Source organism: Camellia sinensis, chromosome 7 (genome assembly GCF_055761805.1).
Source record: "Camellia sinensis isolate YWXY chromosome 7, ASM5576180v1, whole genome shotgun sequence".
Taxonomy (NCBI): domain Eukaryota; kingdom Viridiplantae; phylum Streptophyta; class Magnoliopsida; order Ericales; family Theaceae; genus Camellia; species Camellia sinensis.
Window position 1 is genome coordinate 101,796,580 of NC_138967.1, and position 24,815 is coordinate 101,821,394.

General features: G+C 31.0%; 1 protein-coding gene across 2 annotated transcripts; it reads right to left on the bottom strand.

Annotated features, from left to right (window-relative positions):
- Window positions 1-4,381: 4,381 nt before the first annotated feature.
- Window positions 4,382-17,373, bottom strand: LOC114315771 (Protein phosphatase 2C family protein). 2 transcript variants are annotated; one of them, XM_028262376.2, is made up of 5 exons: window positions 17,179-17,373; window positions 6,370-6,627; window positions 5,569-5,845; window positions 4,987-5,141; window positions 4,382-4,717 (listed from the first exon to the last, which is right to left on the bottom strand). In XM_028262376.2, exons 1-5 carry the CDS (start codon window positions 17,209-17,211, stop codon window positions 4,580-4,582), a joined length of 861 nt encoding a protein of 286 aa, XP_028118177.2. In that variant the 5' UTR covers window positions 17,212-17,373; the 3' UTR covers window positions 4,382-4,579. The 2 variants fall into 2 exon arrangements, with proteins under 2 accessions (XP_028118177.2, XP_028118178.2); XM_028262377.2 differs by lacking the exon at window positions 17,179-17,373 and adding an exon at window positions 15,864-16,013.
- Between the last annotated feature and the right edge of the window lie 7,442 nt (window positions 17,374-24,815).

Sequence of the window (24,815 nt, forward strand, 5' to 3'; positions counted from 1 at the left end):
TGGTCCAATTCCTTGGTCTCGTCCAACATTACGAACATGTGGTACTTGTTCTGAAGTACTGGTCTGTTCGACCATAGGTTCTAATAAAATGGGAGTTTCCACATGATGTGTTATCACATTATCCTCTGGATTAGGTATCTCTACCTCTCCTTCCACGCCTTCTTCCAAGCGTTCATTTTCTCCTTGTCTCCTACGTCTAGCCATTTCAATTATGTTCCACTGGGCGTGCTAAAAATATATGTTGGCTTTTTGGCTTTCGAAGGTTATTATTGTAATTGCGAGCGTGCCAGTAAGGATCAATCAGTCCTTACAGAAAATTAATTGCCAACCAATTATTAGACGATTGCGTTTTAGTTCTTTCAGCCTCAATGAAGAGGACTTTTACTGGTGGCTTGATTTAGGAGAATTAAGCAAAATAACAATTAAATGAAGAACAGTTGAAGTATTTCATTAACATGAAAAAACTTACAATGATTCAAACTCAGCCTCGTACAGGTTTACAGCAACAATCTACTTGAAACTACTCCTATGAACGAAGTGCAGTGTAGGAATTTAAAGTACAGAAAATGTAAGACTGGAAATGTAAAACTGAAATAAGTATAATAAGACTGGTTTTTTGGATCTGAGTCTGGGGGCTTTTTCTGGGACCTTCTCTGCTATTTATACTGCTCAAGGATGACTATCGAACTGCATTTCTAACCGTCAAACTACTTCTCCATGATCGCTGATCATGTTGCCTCAAGATTAGCTCAATTATGCCATTATTTGCAGTTAGGCTTCCCTCCTAAATTTGAATTTGAAATGTGAGTAACTGTTGAAGCCACATCACCTTGCATCTCTTTGTTGATCCACTGCTACTCAGATCTCGTAATAACCAATACTAATTGCCACGTGTACGATCAGGATCGAAGACTTGAATAGTCTTCCTATATTATCCTTATTTTGTCACGCGTCGAATTGTAATTGGCTTGTACAAAATATGTAGCCAACAGAATCACTTTTTTATTTATTTTCTTAAGAGACTCCTTATTCTTTCTCTATTTTATTAACAAATTCTCTATTTTTACTTTATTTTATTAAAATATAATTTTTAATTATAAATTTTAAAAAAATAAAAATCATAAATGTGTACTACAGTTCCTAAACAAAACAAAACAAAACAAAACAAAGCAAAGCAAAGCAAAATAAATATTTATATATATAAGGGAGCTACAGTGACTCCCTACAAATAGGGAGCCACTGTAGCAAAAACTAATTTAGGGGATTATTTAGGGGAGCTAATACAGGTATAGGGAGCCATTTACTTCTTAAAATTGGTAAAGAGGAGGTTTGAGGGTTCTGGTGGGGATGCTCTAAAGAGCAATATGTGTCGTCCTTTCTTACGGGACTTTTTACAGTGCTTCAAAACGACGTTTTAGGACAAAATTTCCCCCCTCCTTACAAAAAAAAAAAAAAAAAAAAAAAACAGAACAAAACCAGAGAGGCAACGAGAAAAAAGAAAGAAAGCAGTGGCAACCCACACCACTGTGACCCCCATAGCCAACGACCTCCGGCTTTCCTTCACCTACGGCACCACCACCTTCTCGCCATCGCCGCTGTAGCCCACCTTTTCTTCCTCTTCTTCTTTCTCTTCCTCCTATTTTCTCTCTCTAAAACTACCAACTCACTGACAATCATCCCTATAGTCGAGAGCCCTCCTCTCTCTCTCTCTCTCTCTCTCTCTCTCTCTCTCTCTTGCGCGCGCGCGCGCACGCACGCGAGTGAGTGATCTCGATCTCGCCACCAACGACGAGCCACCATCTCCATCTAGATCTAGGGTTTGGCCACTTCTACTCCCTAGTCGCCGCTGCCGCCTATGCGAAACCCTAAGACTTCAGAGAGAATTCAAGGTTTTGATTTTTTGGGAATAAACTAAGTATACATTTGTAGAAATTGATAAAGAAATTCTCTTCACCTGTGATTTGTAATATATATATATATATATATACATGTGTATTGTAGATTTATATAGATATAAAGAGAGATATATATATATATATATAAAGAGATATTATAATTTATTGAAGGTGAATAGGAATGCAACGGAAGATGAATGGATTGCTTGTTTTTAAGATCTTTGTTGTTGTGCTAGCTTCTTAAAAGTACAACAGAGCTTCTTCAAATCCAAAGAAAAAGGTTACAAAATTTTTAAATCAAAACTAAAAAACTATACATACATATATACATACACACTAATATATATGTATTATTGTCTGATTTTTCTTATGGTGTGTCGGCCATGGACTTCACTCTGTGTTGGTCTCAAAGATCGATTCTCTGTTGAGGACGATGATCGATAAAGAGAGAAAGAGTAGCAACTGAGCTTGCTTTTTCTTGTTAATTTTATTTGTGTTCTACTACTTTTTTTTTTTTTTTTTTTTGAAAATTTGCCCCAAAACGACGTCGTTTTGGGGCACTGCAAGAAACCCCGAAGGAAAGGACCGCAGAGGATCCGGACTCCCTCCGAAATACACACAGCACCAAAAAGCACCCTCTTTGTTGTCCTTCAAGACAAGCCTCAGTCTCAGGTCTGCTTTGTTTTCTAGCTTAGCCCTCTAAATTTTCATATATTATTTTAAACAATGTTAGAGTATCGCCAACGGTGTATTTTTTTTTCCCATTAAATTTGAGTAAAAGCTTCAGTTGATATCAAGTGTTCCAACAGAAGTTTTTAAAACTTCATCAGAACATCGATCGACTAAGCAAATGTCCGACTGGCCAACCGGCCGGTGTTATTTTTTTATAAATTTTTTCCTTGAGGTGGTCATCTGGGGGACATCCGGTAATAAAAATCCAACAGTTATGAATAGTGATTTGATGAAAGGCATATCCAACCTCAATTTGGTGAAAAATTTGAGAAATCTCAGATTTGATGAAAGATTTGGTGCTGGGTTGAAGTAGCAAAAAGTAAGTTTTTTCATCAAATTTAAATTTGATGAACCATTTGGAGAATCATTGGAGATGGTCTTAGAGACTCATATTTGATACTTCTAAATTAGTATTGCAAACAAGCTAAGTCAAGTCAAGTCGAGTCGAGTTTTAGTATATTTGAACTTTTTTATTAAAATTTTAACGAGTTCGAATTCTAGCTCAAACTCAATAAAAATTTAATGAATCGAGCTTGAGCTGAGTTGGCTTAAACTTGGTTCGCGTTCGAGTTTGTTCATGAGCCTTAACGAGCTAAAAAAATTATAAATTCATATTTACGTATGAAATTAAAATTACAATTGAAATTTTGAATATATAATTATATATACAATATATATAAATATACTTTAAATAAATAAATAAATAAATAATAAAAAGAAGTTAATATCTTACCAAAATAATTATATTTACCACTACTATAATATAAATATATTATCTATAGTTCGTTATTATTTACATATAATAAATTTAGCTATTATTTACATTTATATTATTTAAATATATAACTAATATATTTATTTTATTATTTAAATAAATGTTAAACGAGCCAGTTAAAGAGTCGAGTTTTAATATCTTTAGGTTTGTTTATTAAGATTTTAATGAGTTCAAATTCGAACGTAATAAAAATTTAACAAACCAAGTTTAAACGAGCCCTTCCTAAGTTGAACTCGAACCTGTTCACAAACGGCTCTATTCATTTGCAGCCTTTATCCCAAATGCAACTCTAACGATATGACAAAAAAGTAGAGCCCTACATAATTGAGTATGTGACAAATTAAAAATTAATACATCATTTTATATCATTGTAGATGAAATTGTGAGAATTTTATTAAAGGTCTTAAACATTTTCCTATTATTTTCCTCACAAATGGTGTATGTTCGTCTATATGTATATATGTTTAGAGAGATAAAGCAACTATATATATATATATATATATTATTGAATTATTATTTCATCTCATTTTCGATGAATCAAATAAAGGCACTATTTAGCATCTCTTACAAATTTTTTATCTTTTTGTTTTAATAAATGTTTACTTATTAAAAGGTAGCCGTAATTCATATTAGATATGTGTTATGAATTAGTAATAAAAAAATTTTAAAATTTTCATGAATATTGATATATATATATTTATATATAGTATTTTGTAGGTATTAATTTTCAAACAAGTTACATATATACGTGTGTAAAATTAAACAAGTTTTCATTTTTCCCCCAAAAAAAAAAAATCTGAAAATATGTTGTACAATCTCATTATTATGCTAACTATGCTAGATATGATGTATTCAAGTTGATACGATGATCAGTAGGTCAAGTCAATATTAAGATAACTAACAGAATTAATTAAATAAGTCGTGTTAATGTTAAAATATTTTGAACACAAATCCACAATCATACAACACAAGAATAACATGACAGCACGAATCCAACCGCTAATATTATTCAACCAGTTGAATATACATAAACGTACAAAGAAAATGACCTGCACCTACCATCAAACAAATAAAATGTTGTATAATTACACACACATAAACTAGCTACAATCTTTTACTATCAGCTGTATAAGAAATCTAAAAGCTCCCTTTTTTTTCAAAGAAAAAAATAGAAAGATTAATGAAACTTTACAACTATGCAGGAGATATCATCCCTGCTTTTCTTAGAAAGAGCCTCCTCTGTTAAATGCTTCGCCGCTGAACGAGCATCTTTTATGTTTTTGATAGAATCCACTGCATCTTGGTTCGACATCACCTGCCCAGTGAACAAAGGCCACAAATTGAGAATTTCAGTTGCATCATCTAAAATTACAAGAGAATGAAACAAAGATAGGGTCCTCAAAAGCATTCTTATCAAATCGGAATTGAATTGTAAAATTTACTCAATTTAAGATTCAATAGTATGAATCGAATCATTTTGATTGAAATTTGTATCAAATCGTACAAATCGAATGTGAATTGTACTATCCTAACAACCAAGTAAAATAGAAAATGATGGAAAATCAGTTTAAGAAAGCAACAAACCTTCCATAACCCATCACTTGCCAAAATGATAAACTCTGTATCATCGTCTATCAGCTCCATCACCACATCAGGTTCTGAGCTCAGATGTCTCTTCAAGGTCTTGTCGCCAAACGCCCTTGCCACTGCCAGCTGCCCATCAACTCGAGGGACATCACCTAAGAGTGTCACAAACTGTCAGTTAATTATGCAAATTTAGCTGCCTGAGACATTCACTAGCTCCGATCTCTACTTTGGCAAATGGTCCGCTTTTACAACCCAAGAAATCAGGTAACACATCCAAAGTACTATTATCAGAAAATAGGGAAAATGAGAATTTGAAACCTTAAAAATTATAAAAGAAGCATTAAAATTTATAAAAGGTGCAAAGTTTATCACTGAAAACAAAAATCAATTCTGACTCCATTCCAGCTAGATGGAAAGGCTGAATATAACTGCCTGTGGTATCCCAAAACCACACAAATATATATATAGGATTCATAAAATTTCGAATAATAATGATCTTTGACAACTAGACCAACCCAGCAACCATCTTTGACATAAATCACTCCAACTCAAGTTCACAAATATCAAAACATGCGTTACCTGGAATGTTTGATACAAAGCCACCCTTGCTTTCAATCGTCTTTTTTTCCTTGCTTGGTTCATGATCAACCGATAACTGTTTGGCTACACCCTTCTTGCATATAACAGCCCGAGAATCTCCCACATTCGCAACTACGAGCTTCTGACTGTTGATCAGTATTGCCGTTACTGCAGTTGATCCTCCTACTCCCAGTGAAAATGAGTTCGCCAAAATATCAGCATCAGTCGTGTGATAGGCTCTCCTCATTGCACTTTTTGTATCATTCCAAAAGTCATGCTGCTTGCGACAAGAGAAGAGAGATTGATACATGACAAGGTCGTATAAATAAAAAATAATAATAATAAATATGCAAGGTGATTACCAGAACAAAAGGAAGTGAGAAAAAGAGAAAAGAAAAAGAAGAAACTATAAGAAATATCAAGAAAGTGGCTGCATGCCCGAGGATGCAAGGGTTCATGGAGTTGAGGCAAAAACAAAGCTAGAGAACATTAGGAAACATTAAATAAACATGAGTGTGCACACACTATGCATATGCTATGAAAAACTCAGGAAACCAAATTTTAATTGTTCACAATCAAAAGCTGAAACAGTTTATGGGGGTTTAAGAATTAAAAACTAAAACAGTTAATAAAAATTGAAGCATTTGAGAAAAGTTGAGAATCAACAACTGAAGCAGTTTCTTATGACAATTTTGGAATGAGACAAAACGCGACACTTCACTTTTTGGTTTACACCAAATAAGTGTTCTGGCATTATATATTAGCACAGATATAGGGCATTTCCGAGGAAATACGCAGTACCTCTTTTAAAATATTTTCAAATAGGTGCACTTGCAAGTAATTTGCAACATCATGGCCCATATGGCCATCAAAAATTGCAAATAAACCCAACTCATTATTCTCTATTTTCTTGAATTCAGAAACTAAATAATCTTCCATGGCATGATTTGATTTTCCTTTCACAAGATGAAAGCCATGAGTAATATGCTTTGACATTCTACTTTTGCTCTTCCCTGCATCTGGTGTGACTGGTGTGGTTATAGCACAGCATGTCTTTTCCTGTACAGAGTATTGAACCAAAAAATAAGAATTCAGTGATTTATCCATATAATTTCAGGAAACTAAAGGATTAAAACACCACATTGCAACTCCATCCACAGTGAGGTACTATGGCTTCAATTCCTCATTTAGTTCCGTTTTTCCTTAGTCAATAATCCTTATTTTAGTTAAAGGGAAAAAAAAAAAAAAAAAATACATGGGAATTTTTATTTTGAACACAACAATTAAAGCAAATTACCATACCAAGACAGTAGCCTCATTAATAGATCAATAAAATATCACATCTAACCACCCAGAATTAGGGGGATGAAGGATGGACACCTCTTCAAAGGTCACATAATAGTGTCTGACACGTGTCGAACACGCTCCAGACAAGTGTTAGACACACTGGGGACACATTGGATGCATTGGGAACACAACAATTAAAGCAAATTACCTTACCAATAAAGTAACCTTACCTCATTAATAGATCAATAAAATACCACATAACCATCCAATATTAGGGGGATGAAAAACGAACACCTCTCCGAAGGTCACGTACCAGTGACCGACACATGTCGTACACGAACACATGCCAAACACGCTCCGAACACATGTCGTACAAATTGGGGATACGTTGAGTTTATGTTGGGAACATGCTGGGGAAAGAATGTCCCAATTTTTTTTATTTATTTTACTGAAATAGCATACTCATGGTTAATGCATTTGACAAGAATAAACATTTGACATATCATAAATATACCAAACCAAACTAAGGCTTGTATCTAATCAAGTAGGGTCGGTTATGTGAAACTTTTTTTGCAATTTAGGTCTATCAAAGGCTATATGTTGAGTTAGATTAAATAAATGCATATATTTTTTACTACCACATCCCATGTCATCTTAGGTATTTTTCCCTCCCCTAGTATCTCCATTTATGGTGATCATATCAGTTTTCCTTCCATTGCATCTATAGGTTTCCATTGTACATAACCGTATATAACCAAAGCATCTTAGCGTGTTCTCTCTCATCTTCAATAGGTTGCTACACCTACCATTTCACCAATATATTCATTTTTAATTCTATCTTTTCTAGTCTTACCACACATCCATCCAAGCATTTTCATCTCAAGTACACTTATTTTATGCATATGTTGTTTCTTAGTTACCCAACGATATGTCCCATAAAGCATCATTGGCCTTATAGTTGTTCTAAAAAAAAATTCTTTCAATTTTGTTGGTATTCGCCGATCACATAATATGGCAGATACACTCCTCCACTTAAACCAACATACTTTGATTCTATGAATCATATCATCTCCAACCTTACCATCCTTATTAATAAGCGAACCTAAGTAATGAAATGATTATTCATTGTTATCTTTTAGTTTTTAATCTTCACTTCTCCATTATTTTCAATTTTATTGTTGCCAAAGTTACACTCCACATATTTAGTTTTATTTTTACTAATTTTAAACCCTTTTGACTTGAGTGTTCCTATCTATATTGGTAATTTAGTGTTAATTCCTTCCTTAATTTCATCTACTAGAACGATATCATCAATGAACAACATACACTATCGGATGTCATCCTGAATGTGTTTAATTTATTCGTCTATGACTAAGGCAAATAGATAAGGACTTAAAGCTGACTCTTGATGCAATTCTATAGTGATTGGGAATTCATTAGTTTCTCCTGCAATTGATCTAATTGTATTCACAACTACATTATACATGTCTTTTATCATATCAATATACCTTTTGGTTACATCTTTTTTCTCTAACACCCACTGTATTATATCATTAGGCATCCTATCATAAGTTTTTTTTTTACAAATCTATAAAAACCATAGGTAGATCCCTCCTTTTCTCTTTGTAATTTTCTATTAAACTTCTTAACAAATAAATTGTTTCCATAATTGATCAACTGGGCATAAATTCAAACTAATTCTTTGACATAGTTATTGTTATCCTTAGATGATATTCAGTCACTCTCTCCGACAATTTCATTAACTCAATGCCTCTATAGTTGTTACAATTTAGATATCTCCTTTATACACACACACACACACACACATATTTCTTTCACTTCAGAAACCCAAACAATTTTCAAATTGTTCTCCATTTCTAAGTTCATAGCCTTCGCAGTAGTTTCATCGATGTTACCAACCAAATAAAAATCTTGTTCAGGAAGACCATCTAATTCTCTGGAAAAGATCAATTGAAACCCTCTAACTGTTGTTGCTAGATTAACATATTTCCCTAGAGAACCGATTACTAGAATACTTTATTTTCTACTCGTCAAATATTTTTCTAGTCATTAGAATTTTGTTAGCCAAGACACCCTTCTTACCTAAGCATTTCCAAGTCTCAATAGGGATACAATCTAGTACTAATGCCTTACCCGATTTATCATCTTCAGTACAACTTTGACTGCAAATTCCCTTAATCAATGATTGAAGGAGCAAGGTTGACCGAGCTAGGCTAGGCTCAAAAAGGATGGTCATTGAGGCCCAAGAGCCTAAGTGCATTAGATCAAGCTGGGCTAGGCCTAGAGTACACTCTCTCTTGCATTTGGGCCTAGCTATAGAGCCCGCATATGTTCCTAGAGCGTGGCTTTTACAGATAGGTCACTACAATTGACCGAGCAAGAAGATGGCTTGCGATGTAAACGATTACTCCAATTTGGCATGGACGGAAGTGCCGAGTGGTGAATCGATTAGTTGGGGATATTTGCTAGGTTGGACGGAGTCATTATGCCCCTTTTGTAGGTGAGCCTGGTTAGGGTTAGCTCAGTTGAGCACTTATTCTACCGCGCGGGTGATGGATACATGCACGATTCTATAGGGACTCAATAAGCATTATTTGCTTAGTCAAGAGTCCTAGATAAACATTATTTTGGGTGGTGTCAATCCACATAAGAGAAAGCTATTAACGGAAGTTGAAGTCAACGTTAAGAGCATTTGATCCATCTTACGCGTACATAACCCTAGATTCCTTTTTCCTTTCCTTTCTCTATTGATCTAAAGTTTTGAATTAGACATCATAGGGGCTTTTTCGGCAACCAGACTACCGGATTAGTTTATCGTCTTGGTCTTGCAGGTGCTACTTTACTCACCGGAGGCTTGGGGAGAGAGTTATAGTTGTATGTTTATCAAATGTGGAAAATTGCATCCGTACCAATGATAAAACTTATATTCTCTAGCCTTGCCTTCCCTTACTTATAGAAAGGGGTGGGGTTGAGATAACAATAGGTGAAGGTTTCGGGATAGTGATGGTGGCCGGTGCGTGGTTCTGAGGGTTCTGTGGAGGCGCAGTAATGGGAATAGGTGTTGGGGTAGGTTGAAGAGGGGCATGGATGGAATTGGTGTTGGCCTAGTTAGGGAGGGCAACCTTCGTCTATATGTTGCTCGTGAGCCACCAAGTACCAATCTCGCAACAGCAAAGGATCAATCCTTCACTTGCTGATCGTTCGAGAGTCGAACTTGCTCTCTTGCAATACCTTTCACTCACTAGCTTGAGTCAATACAGTAAAATCCGAAAAAAAAAAAGTACAGTATGGGTACAGCTTGGTACGTTTGTAAAAAAATATTTATTTTTAATTTGGAGTAATGCAAAAATTGATTAAATGGTTTACTTTGTTAAGATCCAACTACAGTTAACATTTAATGCCAAAAGTAAAAGTATAAATTAAATTTAAATGTCATTATATTAAATAACTTAATTTTAAAATCATACTAACCATAAAATTAAAAATAAAAAGTAAGGGCTGGTTTGGTAACCCTTGAAAAAGCCAAAAAGTCAAAAAATTATTTAAAAAGTTAAAAAGTTATTATTATTTACCAAAAAAAAATTAAAAAAATAATATACAAATATTATTACAAATAAAAAAAAAAAGCCCCAAGATTAGACATTCCTTGGTGGTGGAGTAAGTGACTGGGGAAACAAAAAAATTGTAGTAAAATATTCACTAAATTAGATGGTAAAGTTGGGCCCATGGGGGCCCACCATCGGTCCCGTTTTGATAATATGAACCGTTCAATATGTAGAACTAGTCTAGTACTATATGCTTGTAAAAAATCACGTCTATCGGATATCACTAACTAAATGATCAAATCAATTTTATATAAAAATAGATGGTGTAATAGTTAACAGTTAACAAAAAAAAACTAACACGATCAGATAGCTATCGATATCCAATCAACATGATTTTTTATAAACATGTAGTACTCGACGAGTTCTACACATTGAACGGTTCTGATTAGAAAAACGGGACCCGTGGTGGGCCCCTAGGGGCCAAACAACACCATCCAATCAAAGCTCGAGAAGTAGACAATAATTTCTCATCTACTCACCCAGCCAGTCACCACTGCCATTCCGTACGGCTCCTACCCTATCTTCTCCAACACACTTATTTATACAATTTTTTAATACACATTTTTTTATAAAAAGTCAAAAAGTTAATCCAAACATTCATATTTTTTTCCTCAACTTTTTAGTCCAAAAAGACAAAAAGTGCACTTATTTAGGACACCCCAAACAACCCTTAAGTCTAATGAAAAGAATTTTGGCCTTGTTTGGTTTGTTTTTTAGAAAAATTTTTGAGAAAAATTCTCTACAAACAAATTTTGAAGAGTAATCAAACCAAACAAATTTTTTCAAAAAAAATCTCAAAATTTTGTTTGATTACCTACTTTCCAAAATCACTCTCTGTCTCATACACATCAAATCAATCAGTTTTTTTAAAACTCCCAAAATAATTTTTCAAAACCATTTCTGAAAAAAGACAAACCAAACAAGTTTTTGTACTTTTTATCTCAAAAACTACTCTACAAACACAAACCAAACACACCCTTAAACTCTGTAGTAAAAGAAAATTTTGTTTCGATTGAAGTACGGTACGGTTGGGTATATACTAGTTATGTCTGGGTACACCAAAAATTAAGAAGAAAAAATTAGAATGCGTGTTTCATATACCCGGTACGTACGCAGAAGTATCATACAAAATACCATATGTGGTAAGCACTTAGTACGTGTACAACATGTTTGTTGAAGTACCCATACTTCATAGCATATTAATCTCCTAAATGTTCTAGATGTTTTCATTTAACAATTTCTCAGAATAACTTTTCCACATTACCCTAATCTCCTAATCTTTCACTTTTTACATGCTCTCTTTTTATTAAGTTCTCACCATTCCCCTAGGCATCACAAGTTGAAACATTGAAACAGTCTTCCACATGAAGGGGGTAAGGCTACGTAAATCTAAACCTACCCAACAGTGGCAGGAGTATATTGCATTGGGCTGGACTTTTACATTGCTTTATATAAACTTGGATAGAACTCTTTGTCCTAACAGAATTTTGACTTTCTATCTATGTTAACATATGTCTATGGCCTACTGGCCAAGTGAATTGGAGGCAGCACATAGGTGCTTGCAAAGGAGAGGTTGGGGGTTCAACCTAGAGTTAATCTAACAACTAACAACTAACTTTTGCCAATAAAAGTTAAATAAATCTATGTTAACATATTGAATTTATTAAGAGAAAGGAAAAAGAAATTACTTGTACTTTGTTCTTTTTTAATGGATAACCAACCAATAAATGAAGTTTTAGGGTAATGTGTATTCATTTTCTTAACCCAACAAAACAAAAGTAAAGAATTTAGCCTCTCCCCTTGATATTCCCTTTTCCTTTCTCCTTTCTTTTCATTTTCCTTTTCCTTTTCCATTTCCATGACAAATCCTAGAACCAAATAAAGTGTAAGGGTTCATTTGGCTTGGCTTCCTTCTATATGAAGTCTTTCCAGCCAATGTTATTAAAACCGAACTGGACCAACCGGTTCAACTGATTGACCCATCGACCAGTGTAGCTTCTAGTCTTGATACACCCTGGAACTCGTTCTACATTAGAAACCACCTTATTGTCATCAAAACAGTGAAAACCACAGTTAAACTAGTACCCTGTTTGACCCAGACCCTCATGTGCGACCTATAAACTACCATTCCTTGCAAAAGATTACTTGCAAAGCCTCAAAAACTAACTCAACCTTGAGCCATCAGGCTATTGCACCCTTCTATTTCTACATGGTAAGCATTAATATTTATTACATTAAAGGAATTTTGTATCCAATATAAATTTAATTAATTTTCCTACAAACAATATATATTTATATAAACTTATATAATTGGTTAATATATTTATTTAAATATATATATGCATTTTAAAATATAAAAATAATTAAAAAAAAAGTTTTTCAATACATATTTTTATTTGAGGATAATTTTTCATAAATTTATAATGTAATTATGATGTCACAGTTCAATTTTGGTTGACCCGGTGGTTGAACCAGAGACTCTTGATCCAGTCCTTTTTTTTATTTGATCAACAGTATAGATTTAAAGACATTGCTTCCAGCGAAAAGACTTTAGAGGAATTCCTTTGAAAAAATGCATTTTGAAAATAAATTTTGCTTGAATTATCAAAAAATAAATAAATAAATGTTGTTTCGTTAATAAATCTCTAAATGAATTTTTTCTCTCTCACCTCCCTCCTTTTTTTTCAATAATGGTGTTAAATAGTTAATTTATACATCATCAATTTGTAAGCCATGGACATACCAGTAGGCCCCACTTTATTCTATCTCAATCTAGTGAACCAATGGGCAGTTCAACCTAATTATATGATTTGATATTTTTCCTTATTTGTGAGTTTTTTTCTTTTTTTTCAGTAATACTAAATACTAGGCCATTCCATAATTTAATCCCAAAACCTCTCTATTTTTTTCATTAAAAATTAAATACACATTAAAAAGAAAAATATGACAATTTTTTATTAGGAAGTTGATCATTTAAACATCAAACATCAATGCTTCAAGATAATTTTATAAATGGGATATTTAATTAATAAAAAAAAGGAGCAGCAGCAATAAACCCAATGATGGGGATCAAGGAAAAGGAGGTCTGAAGACCTATTGTAAGCGGAAGAGAAGTCTATAGGAAGTCAAATACTAATTTAGGAAGTTAATAATTTTATCCATTTTCTACATTATTTATATCTTTCTCTTTTTGTATTTCTTTATAGGTTAATGAAACATATATCTATATATATATATTTGGATGGTGTAAGAAAGATTTCCACTTTTTTGAATGAATTAATATTGATTGAGAATATTTTCAAAAAGCCTGGTTATGGTTCTAATGTCATTTCATCTTCTGATTCTACACCACCCAATCATAAATAGATTTGAACTAGAAAATCAAAGAACTTGAAGATGTGAAAACACAAATCAAGAAGAAAAATAACAAGAAAAATAGTAGATAAAATCATACGAAGAAGAGAAAGATAAGAAAATGTTGAAAACAAAAGGAGCATGTTGCTTGTAATGAAAACGTGAAATGAAGAAATCACAAAAAAAAAAAATAAATAAATAAATAAAGAAGAAGAAGAAGAAAAAGATTCCCAAAAGTCATTGGCCTTTTACCAATGATGTGACACTAATTTGAGAATAGAAAGATTTTTAAGATGATCCATACAATTAAAAACATGGCACAAATTTCTCGTTGGACAAGATCTTTACGTAAAAGAAAGCATGTGAATAAAATGATAATAATATGTTATTTCATAGGGACAAAATAGGGGATTCAAATCTATTAATGAGACATTTTTACTTAACGAGAAGTTGATCAAGAAACCACTCCCACCTACTTAATACTTGGGGTTCCAATTCCACCAAATGGACATTGGAATGAACCCACTAAGCAATCAAAAGTTATGTGAAAAGACTTATAGAGCCCAAAAACAAAAAATGGGCTTCTGAAAAGCCCCCAAAATGTATACCAAAACTTTTGACTTCTAAAAATCTCCAAATCCAAATAAAAACATATAGAAAGGCCCCAATAACATACAACAAATGTATAGGAACCATAAAATAAGACTTGAAATAAGAGTAAAAACTTGATTTCAAGACCCATTATGCAACAAAATATCTATTGAAATGACATTTTGTTCAAATATGATCTCATTTAACAAAAGTATACAATTGATAAAGCAATTATTTCCTTATCATATATGTAGTTTTATTACACATGTATCATGGAACACACAACATTTGGGGAGCTTCTATTTCCACACACTATTCTCCCTCAATTCACACAATTGGTCAATTTTTCTATTACAATTTTGTCTTCAAATAAAACTACCAAAATGTCTTATCTTCCTCGACCAAAACCATAATTCCGAAACCCTAATCCCGACCCTTCCCCAAGCGGTGCTGGCCTCTGCTACCCTTTCTTCGGCATCATTAATCCTTCCTAACCCCTTCTTTGACATTGCAGACCCCTTCTTCAACGCCACACCATCACCCCAACCTCAGTAGATAGCGCACACCATCACACCCAAACCATAACCACTCTCTCTCTCTCTCTTACCGTTCAGAATACCAACATCAAACAAATCACCTCCATTCAAATATGAATCACCAAACCAATAGTTTTGTTTAGATAGAAACCATCAAACCAACAATGTTTTCCTGAATACCAACCATCAAATTTGGTGTTCTCGCAGCAGGAGCTGCGACAAGGTTCGCAAAGGTAGAGTTTGTGACAGTAGAGGATCACCTAGATGGGGGTTTGTGGTCGAGGGGAATCATAAAGGAGGAGGAGGAGGAGGAGGAGGAGGGGGGGGGGGGATTCACAGCGGAGGGAATTTCATAGTTGTGGGAGATCATAGAGTTGGAGGTTTATGGCAAAGGGAGGTTTGTAATGGTGTGGGGTTGCAAAGGTGGAGGGGATTGCAGACGTTAGGGGATGGAGGAAGGATTGCAATAGTGGATTTGAGGTGGCAACATTGACCGGATTTACTGAGATGGTGGTGATGGGCGGTGGCTAGGGTTAGGGTTTGAAGGTTGAAGAAGGTGGGGGCATTTTTGTTATGACAGGTTGTGTACTGAGCAAAACATTAAGTTTGAAATCAAGTGTGAATATTGAAAGAAGATGTGCACAGAAAGTTTTCAATGTATGGAAGTAGAAGCTCCCAAACATTTGTAGTGTTAAGAGAAACTTCCTGCATTCTAAGTTATAAAATCTTATGAATATGATATTTTCTTCACCACTATTCTTCCCTAGATAATGATTATCCTAGGAAAGTAAATTTTTCAATAAAACCTTAGTTTGATTCAAGTAGCAGCCAAGTTTTGACCTCTTACAGACACTGACAACTTTGCAGCATATTTCTTACAAGGAGCTTACTAATAGTTTACCTTTCAGTCCATTCTGTGGCATAAGGACATATTTAGCCTTTAAGCATCACTAATGATAAATGTCATGTTGTGTTTTATTTTTTGGACAGCAAATTACTAAGCGGTGGTTCCCTCAAAGGCAGTCTCCTAACTTGTGTTTCTTCTCATTACCTATAAAAGACACAGCCCCAAAAAGCTATATTATATACCATTGAAATTTTTAATATAGTTATGATAATTACATTTGAGTATCAAAAATTATTTATTGTCTTATGTGTAATCACTATATGTGTAACATATATGAGTGGTACAGCAGTTAGGGCTTTTAAATTAATACAATGGTGATAGATGAGATGATAAACAACTTTTAGCTAATCATCATAGTATTATTGCTGAGATTTATACTTCCAAACATAAAAATCCTTTTGAGACATGAGGAGAAAATAACAAGGAGCTCACTGATTCAAACATAACAAATTGGGTCAGTCTACAAATTGGCCAGATTAGAACATCAATGATTTAAGTCTTGTTATAGGCAAGACTCCCCCTCTTTTATGCTATAGGTCTTCGATGTATTAGAAAATTCCTCCACCTCCTCCAGGCTATGGTCTGCTCTTTTATTGATTTTAGATTGACTGAGAGAATTTTATTTACAAATTTAATGATATTTAATAATTTTTACAGTTATAAAAATGTATCTTTGAGTTATGTATGATGTTTTGGTATGAATGAAATAATTAGAACATTGTTGTAAACTTTTAACACATAGTTTGGCCCCCTCTAGTTGTAATATCTGTGTCCGCCACTAGCTACAACACTAAATCAAATTTCATTCTTAATTTTTTGACATCAATTTCATATAGTTGAACACCCAACTCTTTTTCTTGCTTTTTTTGGTAATTTAGTTGAACACCAACTTGATACTAGTTTTTCAGCAAAATGAAATAAAATAATGAAAGAGTACATATCTAGGTAAAGTCAACTTAAACCCAAGATTATCACAAAATTCTGAATTATGTGAATAAGGGAAGACTAATAACAAAATCAACATGATCCAACTTCCAAAATCAATAATTCAAATGAGAACTACTTTCAAAATTCTAAAATTAATCATCTTTTACTAAGCCTATTGATGTGGACTCCAATTTCCATCACTCTGTCTATCTCTAGAGGAAAAAAAAAAAAAAAAACAGAAAATCGTTCGTCTTAATAATAGCAAGGGCAAACTAGTAGAACTCAAACATATCTTCACAATATGATGATTATTAGAAAACAAAACAAGAACAAGTGTTCGATTTATGTAATAGAAAAAGCAATCAGGAACTTGTGCACTGACCTTCATTTTGTGAAGAAGTTCTCTTCCGGTCATGATTGTCCGCTAAATTATCAGAAAGGCAGAGAGAAAGAGAGAGAGAGAGAGAGAGTTGACGTTTGGCAGAGGAGAGAGGGCACAAATATGAAATGAAATGGGGTTTTTCCAATGGGTATGTGGCGTCTATTATCTAATATATATAGGAGAGTTTTGGAATGGTGGTAAAAAGTTAGTTTTTTTAATTTTTTTTAATTTATTTTGTTTTTGGTAGATAAGTTAGGTGAGAAGTAAGGTTTCGTTTGGCAAGAGTTAAATGAGATTTTTTTTGCTATTTTAGTCACAAAAGATAAAATAAGTTATTTTAGTCACAAAAAATAAAATATCACATCTAACTTATAATCATTACATTCTTCTCTCACAAAACAAGTTAAAAAACTAAAAAGTCATTCTCAAACCAAACTTTTTAGCCTAGGTTAAAATAGCCACAAAAGCTAAAAAGTCAAAAAGTCAACCCACTTCCCAAACGGAGGCTCAGTGTGTTTAGTTTGAGTTTTTTGGATTAAATTTTTTAAAAATTGATTTTTTTGATTTTCGTATTTTTTTGTTTTTAGTGAATATTTTTAAAATTTTAAATATTTTTTTATTTTTTTAGATGCACCTTACTTAGATGTATCTAAAAAGTAAAAAATTTGTGAAAAAATATTTTAAAAAATTAATAAATACATAAAAATATAAAAAATATACTAAATTCTTTTTTTTTTTTATATTTTTAGTATTTAGTGAATTTTTAAAAGATTTTTTTTACAATTTTTTTACTTTTTAAGTGTATTTATGTTAGGTGTGTTTAAAAAGTAAAAAAATTGTTTAAAATATTTAAAAAATTCAGTAAAAATAAAAAAACATGAAAAATAAGAAAATAAAATTTTCTAAAAAATATTTTTTAAAAAATGAAAACAAACAATTTAATGTAATTCAAAATTGATAAAAAAGTTAAAAACTGACTTTTAACGGCTTCTCAAAAGAGCGCATATATATATATATATATATATATATCAGTGGTCCGCAATTATTATATTATAAGAACAAATAAATAAATGTGTTAGTAAGAATATTTATTATTCTTTATTATTAAACTCACAGTTTGACGCTTGTCCGGTTCTTTTTATAATTTTTATAATAATTTTAAATATAAGGCTATTTTTAAAAAAAAAAATTAAATATGATAATATGACCGACTACCTTCCTTTATATATTAAAATGACTTTATTTTGAAATGTAAATTAAAAGTTAATTTTAAATTTTTTTTAAAAAACAGTACAAAAAATAATAGAGAAGTGTGTTTGGTTTGAATTTTTTGGATTAAATTTTTTGAAAATTGAGTTTTTTTTTATTTTCGTGCTTTTTTGTTTTTAGTGAATATTTTTAAAATTTTAAAAAAAAATTATTTTTTTAGATGCACCTTACTTAGATATATCTAAAAAGTAAAAAATTTGTGAATAAATATTTTAAAAAATTAATAAATACATAAAAATATAAAAAATATATATACTAAATTCTCGTATTTTTGGTATTTAGTGAATTTTTGAAATATTTTTTTCACAAATTTTTTACTTTCAAGATATATTTATGTTAGGTATATCTAAAAAGTAAAAAAAAAATTTATTTAAAATATTAAAAAAATTCAGTAAAAATAAAAAAACACTAAAAATAAGAAAGTTGAATTTTCTAAAAATTGTTTTTGGAAAAATAGAACCAAGCAAGGGATTTAAAAAAGTCAAAAAAATTAATAAGTTAACTTTTAATTTAAGGGCTGGTTTGGCATAGACTATATAATCCATCTTTTTATCTTTTTTTCATCACATCATCTCTCTACTTTTCTGCACATCTTTTCGTAAAAAGACAAAAAATATACTTTTTTAGGACACGCCAAACCAACGGATAAAACGTATTTTATGTGTATACCTACGTAGACTGTACTGTATAGATATTGTTTGTGACTTGAATTTTTAATCCCGCGTTTTGCTTTTACATTTTTTTTTTTTTTTTAAAAGTTGTCCAGACCAGACAACGCGTTTTTGCCGACGACAATTCCATGATCTATTATTTGTTGGTATATTTGTTTATTAATTCAGGTATTTATGAAGAGATTATTTAGTGATTTTAAGTAGTGTTTGATAAAAATAAAAATTGAAAATTAAATATTAAAAATTCAATGTCAAATTTTTTTAAGTTAATAAGATGTTTGATAAAAATTTGTCTTGTTTGAAATAATCTACAAAAGTCAAAAAATTATTAAAAAAATCAAAAAATCTATTTGGAGAAAACTTATGGGGAAGTTTAGAGGGTAAAATTATTATTTTGCCCTTTGAATTCAACTACTCAAAAGTCAAAAAGTCAACAGGGATAGAACGGTCATTTTGATTTTACTACAATATTTTATTACACATCTTTTCATAAAAAAGTTAAAAAATTATCCTAAACATACATATTTTTCTCTACTTTTTTAAACAAAAAGTAAAAAAATACACTTATATAACACATCCCAAACAATCCTCTAAGAATTTATTATTGTTAAATTAGATATTTTAGTTTTTATATTGTGTTGGTGAGTTGGTGGTGGTATAAGAAGCGGCAACATTAGATATGGAGCCAATGGCAATGGTGATGGAGATAATGGAATAGTGGTTATGGTAGTGGTGTCGATGGTGGTGGCATGATGGTGGTGATGGTGGTGGTGGCGGTTATAGTACTGAGGCCATGTTTGTTTGGGTGGACATGAGTTTGAAATTGGACTAATAGTCCAATAAAATTATTAATCTGATGTTTGGTTAAACAATTGAAGTATGGACTAATTATTTTAAACTTGACTATTAGTTAAGATATGATACATAATCCAACGGATTCGTAGTCCTAGGACTATTAGTTATGGGAATGTTAATCCAGTCCGCCCAAACAAACATGGCCTAAGTTTATAATAGTGTGTATCAACGCTTATATTTAGTATTTATAAAATCAATTGGAATTAAGTAAATTTCATATCACTTAAAAAATGTTAATATTTAGCCTACATTTTAAGAGACATTCGAATTTTTAAATGATATTAATTGTGCTTATCATACAGACTTAATTTATTATCACTTAATACATTTAATTTTAAGTACAGGATTAGCTTATCAAACACCACCTCTAAAAAATTTTAGTTGTTTTCTCTCTCTTTCTCTGCTCTTTAAGGGGAAGAAAGTGGTGTTTAACCTTTATCTCCCCTTCATTTCCTCTATAGGTTTCTCCTTTTTTTTTTTTGAATTTATTTTCTTGTTCATCACCATATTAGCCGCCATCGCTTCTTTCGCATCCATCATCAACTTCTCATTGAGGAAGTATTTAGATCTAGACTCAAATATGATTTATGATAAAGATCTAATGATGCTAAATGCACTTTACGCAACCACCTCAAGTTTAGAATATTTTATTTTGCAACGTAAAGGTAGGAATTAAGGTAACACAATTTCGGTTGTGATGATGAACAGATTATGAAGGTGATTAATAATATTTGTTTGGTTGTGATGGTTTTGAATTTTTGATTTGATTTGATTTATTTGTGTAGAGATTTTCTCCTTTTATGGAGGTTTTCTCCTCCTTGCATAGAGTTTTTTTTTTAATTTTTTTTATGTGAAAACTCGTACTCTTCCTACGTGAAATTCTCTTTATCTATTTTGAGATCTATTTTATACTCCGATATACCTTATTGAATGACTTATTATTGGATGTGTAATGCATTAAGGTGTTGTTTGATAAAACTAAAAAATAAAATAAATATTGAAAACTGTATGCTAAATTTTTTAAGTTAAAAAACTATTTGATGAAAATTTAAGTACTAAATTAAAAATAAATTACTTGATTTGTATAAAATCATCTTTGAAATTTATTATTTTTGAATTATATATTTTAATTTTTGTATTGTGGTGGCAGTGCAATACATCGTTTGGGAAGATGAGTTTGTGGCTTTTTTGGCTATTTTAATCACAAAAGACAAAATAAATTATTTTAGCTACAACAAACAAAATATCACATCTAACCCATAATTATTACATTCTTCTCTCACAAAAAAAGTAAAAAAAACCCAAAATTCAAAAAGTCTTTCCCAAACTAAGCTTTTTAGCCTAGGCTAAAATAGTCAAAAAAAAGTTAAAAAGTCAACCTACTTCTCCAACGAAGCCAGTGTAGTGGTGGTGGTAGTGGTGGTGGTGGTGGTAGCGGCGGTGGCGTGATAGTGGTGGTAATAGCAGTGGTGGCATGATGGTGGTGGTGGCTGTAGTAATGATGGTAGTGGTGGTGGTGGTGGTGGTGATAGTGGCAGTGGTGTGATGGTGGTGGTAGTTGTAGTAATGGTGGTAGCGGTGACAGCCGCATGATGGTGGTGGCTGTGACTTTATAATAATATTTATTGATATTATGTTCAGTATTTATAATTCAGTCAAAATAAAGTAAGTTTTATGACTTAAAATTCTCTTAAATTTTAGTATACATTTTAAGAGACGCTTAAATATATAAATAATATCAATTATGGTTCTCAAACTGATTTATTTGATTATCACTTAATCAATTCAATTTTAAGAGCTAAATGATATTATCCAACACCCCTAAATCTCGCACTTTTTCCTAAAATAAAATTAGTAGTTGTTATTATTAAATTATACTAGTAATAGTTTTGTATAAAAAAAATTATTTTCTAACTACCTTTCAAAAAATAATGAAATTGTCAAGATATTGTGTTTGAAATGTTTGTTTTGGGTCAACTCAATTTAGTTAAGGAAAAAAATTGATTTAATAGTCAAGTCAATCTAAAAACCAAATAATAATGTCAATCTTCCAAAATGATGTCAAAATTTAACATTTACACTATTATATTGGCATGTGAATTTTTTTATTAAGAAAAAATATAATGTCCAAGACTCAAAATTCAAAGTTAAGGTGCAGGAAAGAAAATTCTTACTACTTAAGTAGTACCTATATTATAATATTAATTTTATTTATCATTTGTTTTTATTTTATTTATTTAAATTACACACGAATTACACGTGCTAATCCCTTAAAATTGCTCATATTTATATAGTCTTAAATAACTTTTAAATGAGGGTTTATTACACAACTTGCAGGTCCAGTGACAAATGAAAAATTAGAAGTTAGCTTCTGATTTCTTATTTGATTTTTAGATCATGTTGATGACAACTCTTATGACAATAAGAAACAAATAATGATAAAATATTTATAATTTTAATATATTTTTTTATATACTTTTACATATTTTGTTACATAAATTTATATATTTTTTATACACATATCAAGGTTAATGACAACTTTTAAGATTGTTTTTAACATTTTCTTTTTGGGAAGTGTTTGGGTTTTTAAGGTACATATCATATGTATTTGTCTAAATTCTCACAAATATACATAATTTACCTTATAAAATTGCGTAAATTGTAATTTATTAAATTTTTATGCGTTAATTTAAGTATATTTGTAAAAACTTACTTAGTTTTATAAGATAACTTATATATATTTGTAAGAATTTATTCAAATACATATGGTTTTGCACAATTAAAAATTGCCCTTTCAGCTTCATTTTTTATACAACATTTTGATGAACACCGAGCTTATGCTTCTTTATCCCAAAAAATAGATGTGATGGCTAGAATTCAAACACCTCAAAATTATATCTTTCTCCCAAATAAAAATAATAATAATAATAAATAAATAAATAAATAATCATCCTTTTCTTTTTGAGGGCATATTCCATGGACTTGTATCTTATGATTTGAATATTTTATCCGGGAAATTTTACAATACATATGCCATCACATGTTTAGTTATGACTTTTATAATTAATAGTTATGAATTATTATATATTTATTTTTTTGATTATAAGAAGTCTCTAGGTATACATCAAGTGATATTTAGAGGTTATTTGTGGTGTCCTAAATAAGTATACTTTTTGTCTTTTTAGACCAAAAAATTGAGAAAAAAAATATGGATGTTTTGGTTAACTTTTTGACTTTTTATAGAAAAATGTATATTAAAAAATTGTATAAATTAGTGTGTAGGGAAAAATTATGATTGGAAATTGTGCAGCCGTAATTTTTTACTTTTGATGAATAGTGATAACTTTTTAACTTTTTGAGTAACTTTTTAACTTTTTGACTTTTTTTCAACTTGTCAAACTTGACCTTAATATAGGTTAATTAGTCCCATTTTACAACTATGACTTTTATAATTGATAGTTATTGAATATTCTATCCACCGCCGCCGCCGTCGCCGTCGCCACCACTATCACTACAGCTATCAATAAATTTCATTTTGAGGAATGGTGAACCATGTAGTCCTAAGAATTTTCTTATAGACTAATTAGTCCCATTGATTTTGGAAAGATAGATTTAACATATTATTTAAAAATTAAAATTATTGTTATACCCTTATTTTTATTATGTTCCTTCTCTTTTTTTTCTTTTGTGCTAGAAATGTAAGGTACACAATATATGAAAATTAAATTTGCGATAAATTTTTATATAAAAATCTTTTTTATTTGGAAAACATTTCAAAAGGAATATAAATGACTTAAAATATGAGATTCTTCAAACATTCCAAAAAAATGTAAGATTTTTCAAACATTTCGAAAGAAGTACAAAAACTACTTGGTAAGTTTCAGCCAAATATATAATTTCAAACTATAATACTCCAATGTAACACTCAAATGTATCACTTTAAAAATAAAAAATAAAAAATATTAGTGTAATACCTTAATGTAACAAAAAAAACTCATTACTGTAATTTTTCCAAACATAATACTCCAAAAAAACTATTTAATATAACACTCTAATGCAACACACAAAAAAATTCTTTATTGTAACACTCTAATGTAATACACAAAAATTTCTTAGTGTATTTTTTCCAAATGTAACACTCTAATATAAGTTATAGCACTCCAAAAAAACTCATTAGTATAACACTCTAATCTAACACACACAAAAAAAAATTTAATATATTTTTCCCAAATGTAACACTCTAATATAATACTCTAAAAAACTCCTTAGTGTAACACTCTAATGTAACACACAAAAACTCCTTAATATAATATTCCAGTGTAACACACAAAAAAAAACTCTTTACTATACTTTTTTCAAACATAACATTTCAATATAATACTTCAAAAAAGTGGTTTAGTGTAACACTTTAATGTAACACATAAAAAAACTCTGTAGTGTAATTTTTTCAAACGTAACGCTCTAATGTAACAAAAAAAAAAAAACTTATTAGTGTACATTTCTTAAACGTAACACTCCAATTTAACAATAAAAAAAAAAAAAAAGAATATGAGATTCTTCAAACCATTTCAAAAGGAGTACAAATATTACGTAGTAAGTTTTTGGCAAATATATAATTTCAAACTGTGAGTGTTACGTTTGAAAAAAGTACACTAAGGAGTTTTTTTAGTGTTTTTGTGTTACATTGGAGTATGTTATATTAGAGTGTTACGTCTGTGATTACATTGATTAGAGTGTTACATTTGGAAAAAGTACACTAAGGATTTTTTTTTTTTTTTTGTGTTACATTATAGCGTTACGTTTAGGAAAAATATACCAAAGAGTTTTTTTTTTTTTTTTGTA

Excerpts from the sequence above, each read along its gene's own strand:
- LOC114315771 (XM_028262376.2), bottom strand. The coding sequence starts at position 17,211 with ATGACCGGAAGAGAACTTCTTCACAAAATGAAG. Across the intron at positions 6,628-17,178 it reads AACTTCTTCACAAAATGAAG|GAAAAGACATGCTGTGCTAT; the intron begins GTCAGTGCACAA and ends TACTCTGTACAG. Across the intron at positions 4,718-4,986 it reads CAAGTGATGGGTTATGGAAG|GTGATGTCGAACCAAGATGC; the intron begins GTTTGTTGCTTT and ends TTCACTGGGCAG.